Source organism: Oncorhynchus kisutch, linkage group LG4 (assembly GCF_002021735.2).
Source record: "Oncorhynchus kisutch isolate 150728-3 linkage group LG4, Okis_V2, whole genome shotgun sequence".
NCBI classification, from domain to species: Eukaryota; Metazoa; Chordata; class Actinopteri; order Salmoniformes; family Salmonidae; genus Oncorhynchus; species Oncorhynchus kisutch.
In genome coordinates, this window is record NC_034177.2 from 31,655,100 (window position 1) to 31,665,359 (window position 10,260).

Genomic DNA, 10,260 nt, shown 5'->3' on the forward strand with positions numbered 1-10,260 from the left:
TTTTATAAAGCACTCTTTACATCCGCAGTTATCACAAAGTGCTTATACAGATACCCAGCCTAAAACAAGAGCAAGCAATGCAGATGTGGAAGCACATTGGCTAGGAAAAACTCCCTAGAAAGGCAGGAACCTAGGAAGAAACCTAGAGAGGAACCAGGCTCTGAGGGGTGGCCAGTCCTTATCTGGCTGTGCTGGTGGAGATTATAGCGTACATGGCCATTAAGGCCAGATTGTTCTACAAGATGTTGAAATGTTCATAGATGGCCAGCATGGTCAAATAATAATCACAGTGGTTATAGAGCGTGTAACAGACACCTAGGGCAGCTAACCTACTATCACAGTCTACTATCACAGAGAAACGTGTTAACCGGGTATTTAGAGTAAACAATGTTTTTACTGCATTTGAGTATTTCTCCTCCTTTCTCCTGTATCTGTGTGTCCCATAAAGAAATAACTTCAATGGCCCCATATTCTGGAATCTCCAGGTTATGCAAGGATGCATTTCCCTCTCTGGCCTTTTCTAAAAATCTCCAAACCTGTATGAGTCATGGTTCATTGACAGGCAAAAGAAAGCCATGCACGGCATTCCCGAGGGGACATTCCTTCACCTGTCCCATGTCGTGGGGCTTTTCGTTGTGCAGGTAAGTGGACACGTGACAGACTGGTCCAAGGTGCAGATATCTTTGTGCCATGGGCGGGGCCGTCTGTTAATAACCCACTCAGATTTATGGAAAGAATCATATCTTTTGTGCTGTGGACCACATGGATAACGCGTTCTTTATTTCAGGACAGGTGCGCTTTGAATAACTTTGCCAAGGTGGCAATTGTGCGGCTCATTCACTATGGATCCTTCGAATGGAACTTTAAGTAACGACCAGGTATGAAATATTTTTTTACTGATTAGTGCAAGTAAATTGATGTGTATCCTAAACCTATTTACATTTTAGGTATAGCTATAGGCCTAGTGGATCCATACAGAGGTCCATACAGATCTGCATTGGTGCTATAAGCCCAGGCTCAGTCTGTTTTATATAGTAGGCTATTTTAACACACTATTGAATTGATTTTAATTTTCTTCCTTTATTTAGATCACTGGTCTCTCGACTGTGTACCTAGTATCTCTGTCTTTAAGGTAAGCACATCTGACTTCAAACACCCTTAGGCTATCTGTGACACATGGATGTAAAGTGTTGCGTTCATGTTGGCTAGGATTTGAGGACATTTAGGTCTAGCTGTTTCTACATTTATCTGCTCTTAAGTGTAGTGAAAATAACTTTACCTATGTGTTTTCAAATCAAACCAATTTAAAGTAGGTTAGTCTAGAACATATTTTAGTTTGTTGCTGTTGAAAATGTAGACTGGCAAGCTACACCACTGAGAAGTTGACTTCACGTGTCAAGTCATAATAACACGGTTGGCCTCCCATCTTTTCAGATTCATATTTCTTCAGTGTTGCCAGTCAGACCAGTTGAGCAACCTGACATGCATGTTAATAATGCAATGCTGAATGTATCCTAACTCGTCATAGCCTGGGCCCATAGACAAATATAAAGCACTATGTTTCTATGTCTAACCATAGCTCGTTACACCACTACCATAGTGCAATTTAAGCCTGCATAGCAGATGAGGAGTTTGTTGCTTGGCTGCAAAGAACCGCTTGATTTGTTACGTTTATTTTGGGTCAAGTTTTATACACGTAATTTTTGAGGCTGCCTTGTTCTTTTTCTTGACTTCTTATATTTGAATGTATGTAGCCTATATCTGATTGCAGAGGAATTGAGATGAGTGAGTGATTTTTGAGTTGTTAGCCTCCCATTTCAGCACCTACTCGGCTGGACAGCTCCCCCTTTTTACTAAATAACCTCAACCAAGCCCCCTCCACAGTGTGTGTGTGTGTGTGTGTGTGTGTGTGTGTGTGTGTGTGTGTGTGTGTGTGTGTGTGTGTGTGTGTGTGTGTGTGTGTGTGTGTGTGTGTGTGTGTGTGTGTGTGTGTGTGTGGGTTTGGTTTTACTATCCTTGTGGGGCCCAGAAGTCCTCACATGGATAGCAAAACAAGGGCAATTCTGACAAGTGGGGACATTTTGCTGGTCCCCGCAAGTAAAAAGGCTATTTTAGGCTTAAGGTTTATGTTTAGGGTTACAATTGGGATTAGGGGTTTGGGGTTAAGGTTAAGGGTTAGGGTTAAGGGTTGGGAATCAATTGTTTGGTCCCCACAATGATAGTAAAACAAATTAGTGAGTGTGTGTGTGTGTGTGTGTGTGTGTGTGTGTGTGTGTGTGTGTGTGTGTGTGTGTGTGTGTGTGTGTGTGTGTGTGTGTGGGTGTGTGAGAGAGAGAGTTCATGGGCAGTGTGCTCAATTAAATCCATCTACGTCAGGCATACCTGCTAGTTATTCTGATGGTTTATTGGTCATGGTGTAGGCTTACAGTACATTACATTTTATATTGGATTTTATATTTCTTTATTGTATTTCATGGGTTTCTGTTTCAATTTGATTGTAATTATTCTCCATCACAACCTTTGAACATGCTGAATGAAATGATTGAATGTTATGTAATAGTGCTATAATTTTATACAATGAGTATTGAGGTATTTTACTTTCTGCGTACAGCTTGATTGGGAGTTTTTCAGTGCTGGTGGTTTCCATCGCAAGGAGGAGGCACTTACAAGAACAGGTGGGTGGATGAGAAGAGAATGTTTGATTGTGTGTGTGTGTGTGTGTGTGTGTGTGTGTGTGTGTGTGTGTGCGTGCGCGTGCGTGTGTGTGTGTTCATGCTTGTGTGTGTGTGTGTGTGTGTGTGTGTGTGTATGTTTGTGCGTGTGTGCTTATGTGTACCTGTGTGCGTGTGAGTGTGATAATGCAACTTAGTTATTGTAAAAATGATTTCCAAGGCGGTGTCTTGGCTAAATATCTGTCTACCAGGCTCACTCAGGATGTAACTACCTGAACATTGCAGGTAGAATAGTCATGAATAGAGCTGACATGATTCCTTACTCTAAATGTATTTTCTACAAAACATAATCATTATGTTTCCCTCTCTGTCTGCCTGTGTCTATACTCCCTCATTGAGGCAGAACTATAGGACTGTGTGCTCTATCAACTCTAGCTAAAGTCAGAGGAATATTCTAGTAGGGTCACAAAGGCTGGCTGGACAAAGGGACAATAATAGCTGAACTATAGAACAGGGAACGAACAGTACCAGTACAAACTATTTACTGAATGTCCATGGAGTCTAAACATACAATAACCCATCCAGAGCACTGTCAGAAATGTTGGTGATGGGACCAACGTGACCCTTGACACGGTCTTACAGACGCTGTAACACCACGGCTATGAATGATATCAAGTCTATTCCCACTTACCTCAAGCACATTAGACAGGCTATATTCTGTGGCCGTTGATGTACAATGTTGTTGTCATTTTCTCTTAGTTTTGCTAACACGCGCCTGTGTCTCGCTAGGTGAATCCCCTGGTCCAGCTGGCTGTAGCTGATCTGTTGGCAGCAGCCACCTTGATGTTCACCAACGCAATGAATGAGACCGACAGCTTCACCGACAGTGTGTTAATATGTAAACACCTACTGCCTCTGTCTCTGGTGAGCCAGCCTACTGTGGTTCTTATTTGCAGGGATAGTGCACGATAACAATCCTCAACTTAGAATGAACGTTCTGTAGATACAATCGAGTTCAATTTTGTACGTGGTCTCCTTAAAAAACACTCTACAGCTTTGAGACACACTACAGATCTATGAATTACTACATATAAAGACTAGAATGCTTGTGTGCTCACCTCTAGACTGATAGATAAGGCGTAGATACTGTAAATGAGTGCTGCAGTGCGAGTGATCCAACTTTAAAAGCATTTTAGTTCATGTTTGTTTAGACTTCACATTCACATACCAGCAGATGAATGTGCAGGGCAGACAGAACACACAGTACATCTGGGGTGGAGGAACTGTTCTAACCTGTGTTATGTCCTGGAGCATGACATTATGCTCTGTCGTTTATAGAGACAGAGTGTGAAGAAGCCGTTTTGCAGCTTGTCCTTTTCTATTCCAGACCTTTACCCGGTGCGCTTCCTGTTCTCTACACTTTACTGTGTGTTTTTTGTCTATACATTTAACTCTGTGTGTGTGTGTTTGTGGGTGTGTTTGTGTGTGTATGGTGTGTGTGTGTGTGTTCTCTGTTCTAGACATTTTACTGTGTGTCGTTTCTGCTGGTGATAGTGTATGCCTGGGAGTCAAAGCAAGCTGTCGAGAGATGGAGGGAGAGACCAAGAGAGGAAGAGGTGAGGTCCCAACCCTCCACCAAGGGCACACACACACCTCGACTTTGTTTGATTCATTCTAAAATCAAATATCTCTCTCTCCCCCCAGTCCCAGTGTAGACGAAGGGTGGTGGTTTTGCCTGTAAATATACTTGTGTGGTGAGTCACTATTTAATTTCCAACTAAAAACGTCCCTGGATTTAACCAAACTGATCTGCCTCTTAAAAGCAGCATATGTCCCTAACTGTTTGTGTGTGCGATGCCCCAACAGGTTTACGCCGTTGGTGATGTACTTTGCGTACACAATGTCTTTAGTCCTGACCACAGCGGACTTGGTACCAGCTGGACACGGGACAGCAAACAACAGTGAAGTTAGCACATACTGCACCAGGTGTGTGTGTCTTTGTCAAGATTTGTCTTATGACACGAATGAGAGAAAATGTAGATACTCTTGCGAAACAAATCGTATGAATGAAATGGATTCCTTATCTCACGTCTCTCTGTGATTGTGTTTCCTCCTAGCTGTATCCTCTTCTTGCATGTCTGGAGTGACCACTGCTCAGATATTGTGAGTAAATATCTGGTTTCACCTGGGTTGTATCTGTGTGTTTATGAAGGGACTGGAGAGGGACATATTGAATGAGACCTTGTTTTGTTTTTTAGGAACAGATCCATGACATGTTCATGCGATGCTTCCTCTTCTTCAGTGTGATACTGGTGTTGGTGTGCTGCACAGTAAGTACCAGACATCTTCACTAGTCTAGCATACAACACACAATACAGTTACCATATCACCATGGGTTCATTTACAGTAGTTTAAGTAGTTTACAACCAATGAAATGAAGAAGGATGATCATGAAAATGATGAGTGATGATGTACTGTACCTGTGCAGGTGGTTTACTACAAGGTGGACAGCTTGTATCGCAGGTACGAGGAGGGACTATTTCCTGTGGAGGGAGATGCACGTTCAAGGAAAAGACTGAGGGGTGTTTTCTCCACTGTTCGCTACATGATTGTGGTTATCATCTTCTGCTGGACGCCAGGTACACAAAGTCATCCCAACACACACACACACACACACACACACACACACACACACACACACACACACACCATAGGAGGCTGGTGGGAGGAGCTATAAGAGGACGGGCTCATTGTAATGACTGGAACGGAATCAATGGAAGTGTCCCAAACAAATATAACACATGGAAAAGTGTGTTTTACTCCATTCCAGCCATTACAATGAGCCTGTCCTCCGATAGCTCCTTCCACCAGCCTCCTCTGATACACACACACATTGTCTGCGTGTATCTCCAACCTCCTATTTTTTTTCCTGTCCCCAGCTCTTCTTCTGGTTGTCCTGTCTGTGATGCCAGACATACCTAAAGAGAAGCTCTTCCCCCTCTATGTTATACAGGTCAGTATTTCTATACAACTATCTCACTGCTGACTGCAGACATACATAGCCCTAACAAGATGCCATCACCCAGAATGAATTGCCCTTTCCCCTAGAGAGCGTTCTTTAACTATGTCAAATGAATAATGACACTAGATAAGCACCCATAAGGCTTTATCCTTACCCACTGGGCACAGATGTAAATCAAAACTAGACTTTGAACTGACTGACATTTGGTTGAGTTGTCAACTAACGTGAATTCAATGTGAAATCCACAAAAAAACGTCAACGTGTCATTGGATTTAGGCAAAAAATTTTGTGAAAATAAATACAGATTTGTTTTGGTTGGGTACCCACTATACTCCATCTTGGTGTCGCTGCAGGCGGTGACGGTGTCGCTGCAGGGCAGTCTGAACAGTGTAGTCTACGCTTGGAGACGACCAAACTTCAGAGACGCTGTGCTTGGAGAGAGGATGCCCCTGCTCAGCCAAGACGCCCCCCTGTCCTTCTTCGATGAATCACTGAGGGGGCCGCCAGAGTGACAGAAGAGGAAGCGAGACATTCCACTCGCTAGTTTTTTCTGGTTCATATACAGTCAATAAACTAAACAGACCAAACCCAGCTACTAATGCAATGGTGCTATGGGAGAGCCACCCCCTTAAGCAGAAAGGAACTGACCATTTTTGGTCAATGGTAAACGGCCTGAGTGGGACATCTCATCTATCCACCATTTTTGGGGGCGCCCTTGAAGCCTGACCTCTAGCCCTTAACCCCGACTCGAGAGATGCTGCTGGTGGAATTCTCCCTCTGGCCCAGATCTAGAAAGAGTTTTCCCTGCTCAAGTACTAACCTTCACCATTGAGGAAAACGATTCAACACTGGCCTTAGATCCGTTTCTAGGGATAACTTAATTCCTCTGGAGCCAAGACATTGGAGTTTACGATGTACTTATTTTACTGTTATTTATTCTGAAAATAATCTTCAATGCTTTCATATCATATTTTTAGTACTGTGTTCTTTCTGTAAGAAGGGTTGATAAGGTGATTATTATGATGAGTTGTAGAGCCAGGTGGGCCGGAGAATAATAGAAGTCAACAGGATATGACACTGATTCTCATTTGATTAATTCATTGATTAATACGGTTTACAAAGCACTTCCCTAAGTGTTGGGGGATGGGCCCCTTTCCCAATTTCCAATAGATAGCTAGAGTTACTACGGCAGGAATTGTCTACAACATAGCAAACAATGTAACTAGCAAGCATAGCAAGTTTTGTACACGTTCAGTTTTGTACACATTTGTACACATTCACAGGCTTTTGTATCAGGTTGTAAGTCACTCTGGATAAGAACGTCTAATAAATGACAAACATGTTAATGTAAATATAGTATCACCCTGAACAAACTGAAGAAAGACCAGGGGTATGTTTTTTTATTCTATCATTTGACATCAATGATCCCTTGATTTAGGGGGGGGGGCATTTAGCACATTTCAGGTCTGCTGAATGTTGTGCATCTTCCAGCATGCATTTACTGTGACCACTGAGGCTGTACTCACTTTAAGTTACTGTTTTAACAGTGGTCAAGGAGGCTACTGTTGCTATTTGATCATAATATAGGCCTACCAGAGTGGCCCTACCATGAAAAACAATGGAGAGAATGCATCCCATAACGCATGGAAATAGCTGTTCTATCATTCAGCCTACAGTAGCAGCCAATGTGTGGTTCTCAGTGTAGGCCTACATTCCGTGAGACTTTTGAAAAAAACATGCAGGGCTTGACATTAACCTGTTTATCCACTTGTCCTTCAGACAAGGTGACTGAAAATGTTGTTGTGTTGTTTAATTCAAGAAACCAAATCAAATGCATTATTATTCTTATACCATTATTACAGAGAATCAGACAAATTGTCCTACCCTCTGCCCATTGGCTAGTACGCTTATTCATGCCTGTCTCAAATTACAACACTGCCCCTTTAAGACAAAAAAGCTCTTTATTTGACTAGCTTTTCAGAGATGTCTAGAAATGTTGACATGTTGTGCTCTTGTAGGAAGGAATCACTCTCCTATTGCTGTCTGCACATTATCTATAACTGGGCTAATAACTCAATTCGTCACTATTGCCACAGTAAAGGGAAACGTTGATAGTGTTAACTAACAGGGAAAACTCTAGAAAGTTGAGTGAAGTTCAATCTCTTGCTCCTATCTGTGGGCTGATATTTCTTCTGTGCTCTGCAAGGCAGTCCTGGGGGAGCTGCGGGGCAGTGTCAAGCTACTGCGCGCAGTTTAAAGGGAATACTGTTTGACATGTGTATAGAAGTAGAAAAATAGGAATGTGAGTCATTTTGCATTTATTTGTTGACCAGTACTTTATTATATTTTGGCAATGATACCTTCTTTTGTGGTCAGTAAAATCCCAGGAGAACTTTTCATAAAATGTTGTTATGATGTTTTATTTGTACAACAAATGCATTCTTACCCAGTCCCATTCTAGTGATATTCTCCTCATCTCTTTTATGGTAAGCTAAGGAAAAAATGGTTTAGTCCTATGGTGACCTTGTATCATAATGACTTCAGGCATCGGAGTGCTGAGTCAAGTGGTGACATAGATGAGATAGGATTTTGTGCTGTGTCAGGCCCAGTCAGTGTGTGACTATACATGTGAAAGTGTGTGATGAGAGACATGAGAGTTTAAAAGATTAAGGTCACGCACCTTGCTTCGATTCAGCCAGAAGACCATTAGTGAGGTGAAGATGTTGGGCGGTCACGTATTACTCGCAGTCGGCATTCCAATTCATCCCAAAGTTGTACGATGGGGTTGAGGTCAGGGCTCTGTAGGCCAGTCAAGTTCTTCCACACCGATCTCGACACACCATGTCTGTATGGACCTCACTTTATGCAAGGGAGCATTGTCATGCTGAAACAGGAAAGGGCCTTCCACAAACCGTTGCCACAAAGTTGGAAGCACAGAATTGTCTAGAATGTCATTGTATACTGTAGCATTAAGATTTCCTTTCACTGGAACTAAGGTGCCTAGCCCTAACTGTGAAAAACAGCCCAATACCATTATCCCTCCTCCACCAAAATGTATAGTTTGCACTATGCATTAGGGCAGGTAGCATTCTCCTGGCATCCTCCAAACCCAGATTTGTTTGTCGGACTGCCCGATGGTGAAGCATGATTCATCACACCAGAGAAGTCCAATTGTGGCGAGCTTTACAACACTCCAGCCGGGAGCTGGCTAGAAACTGCGACTCAGTTCAGGGCAGGGTACTGGGCAGAGGCCGGCTAGTGGCGACTATTTAATCGTCTGATGGCATTGAGATAGAAGCTGTTTTTCAGTCTCTCGGTCCCAGCATTGATGGACCTGTCCTAACCCCCTCATGGGTCCGTGGCTCGGGTGGCTGAGGTCCTTGATGATCTTCTTGGCCTTCCTGTGACACTGGGTGCTGTAGATGTCGGGGGCAGTGTGCACATTGAGCTGACCGCACCACCCTCTGAAAAGCTCTGCGGTTGCGGACGGTGCAATTGTCGTACCAGGCGGTGATACAGCCCTCAATGGTGCATCTGTAGAAGTTTGTGAGGGTCTTAAGGGCCAAGCCTACCCCCCCCCCCCCCCCCCCACCTCATTATCATAAGTACCACATACACCCCTTCCCTCACAACCTCTCTCCTCAATCACTCTGCCCCACCCTATCCCTCCTAATATAAACACCTCCCTGCAGACACAACAGTGGTTCAGGTCGAGAGGTCACTCTATATTGACACTAAACCACTGTTAATGGTTAGCCAGAGAGACCCAGGGCAGGTACTATATGACGTTTTAGTGGTTGATCAGGACAAGGTGTTATATAACACATCATTTGACTACTAGGTTACCTACACAAAGAGTACTTCTGTACTTCCTGTGTGTATCTCTGGCCCACAGGTGCTGAGACAGGGGTGAAAAGAGTGAATTCCTACAACACCGACAGAGACAAAAAGCCAAAGTTAGGTCCTGTGCCTTTTCACTTTTCAGCAGGCTGTACTCTGATTTGAGATCAGTGCACAGTTGCGTGCTTAACTTTTCTGGCGTTGACATGGATCGTCTATGCCAAAGTTCTAGTTGCATGTGATTATGTTATCTGTGAATCAGGTCATTAGTGAATACTGTGTATGCTTTTTAAATAAAGTGAGTTATAGTATTTTAATTATTAATTACATCAATAGATTAAGCCAGTAGAAGTTAATTGTATTTTTTGTTAATGGAGAAACTCATTGTTGAGGAATGTGTTTGCTTCTTAAATTGCTTTAAAAAAAAATTGCTTGTAATATTGTATGTTTTTATTACATTGTATGCTTGAATTTTGTACACTGTATCAATTGTGTTCATGCAGGGCTCCCTTGAAAAAGAGACCTTGGTCTCAATGGGAAAATAAAGGTTAAATAAATATAATAAAACATAAAACACAATTTAGATATTTCTAAAGACTTTAGTCCCAAATTATTATTTTTGCACATTAAAGAAATCACTCAATGAATGATGTAGCAGCCCAAAGTTGACCAGTGCAATTAGCCTACTTTCATTGAACTATATGTCATAAGATAAAGAAATAAAAT

The 10,260-nt window shown here is 42.6% G+C and overlaps 1 protein-coding gene across 1 annotated transcript; it reads left to right on the top strand.

Moving 5' to 3' along the window:
* Nucleotides 1–232: 232 nt before the first annotated feature.
* Nucleotides 233–8,535, top strand: LOC109888849 (transmembrane protein 116). The gene is made up of 13 exons (XM_020480015.2): nucleotides 233–641; nucleotides 788–878; nucleotides 1,089–1,132; nucleotides 2,612–2,675; nucleotides 3,462–3,596; nucleotides 4,193–4,288; nucleotides 4,377–4,426; nucleotides 4,539–4,658; nucleotides 4,790–4,835; nucleotides 4,931–5,002; nucleotides 5,161–5,311; nucleotides 5,612–5,685; nucleotides 6,048–8,535. The coding sequence occupies exons 2-13, from the start codon at nucleotides 843–845 to the stop codon at nucleotides 6,204–6,206; spliced, it is 1,047 nt and encodes a 348-aa protein (XP_020335604.1). The 5' UTR covers nucleotides 233–641; nucleotides 788–842; the 3' UTR covers nucleotides 6,207–8,535.
* Nucleotides 8,536–10,260: the final 1,725 nt, after the last annotated feature.

Excerpts from the sequence above, each read along its gene's own strand:
- LOC109888849 (XM_020480015.2), top strand. The coding sequence starts at position 843 with ATGGATCCTTCGAATGGAACTTTAAGTAACGACCAG. Across the intron at positions 879-1,088 it reads GAACTTTAAGTAACGACCAG|ATCACTGGTCTCTCGACTGT; the intron begins GTATGAAATATT and ends TCCTTTATTTAG. Across the intron at positions 4,659-4,789 it reads GTTAGCACATACTGCACCAG|CTGTATCCTCTTCTTGCATG; the intron begins GTGTGTGTGTCT and ends GTTTCCTCCTAG.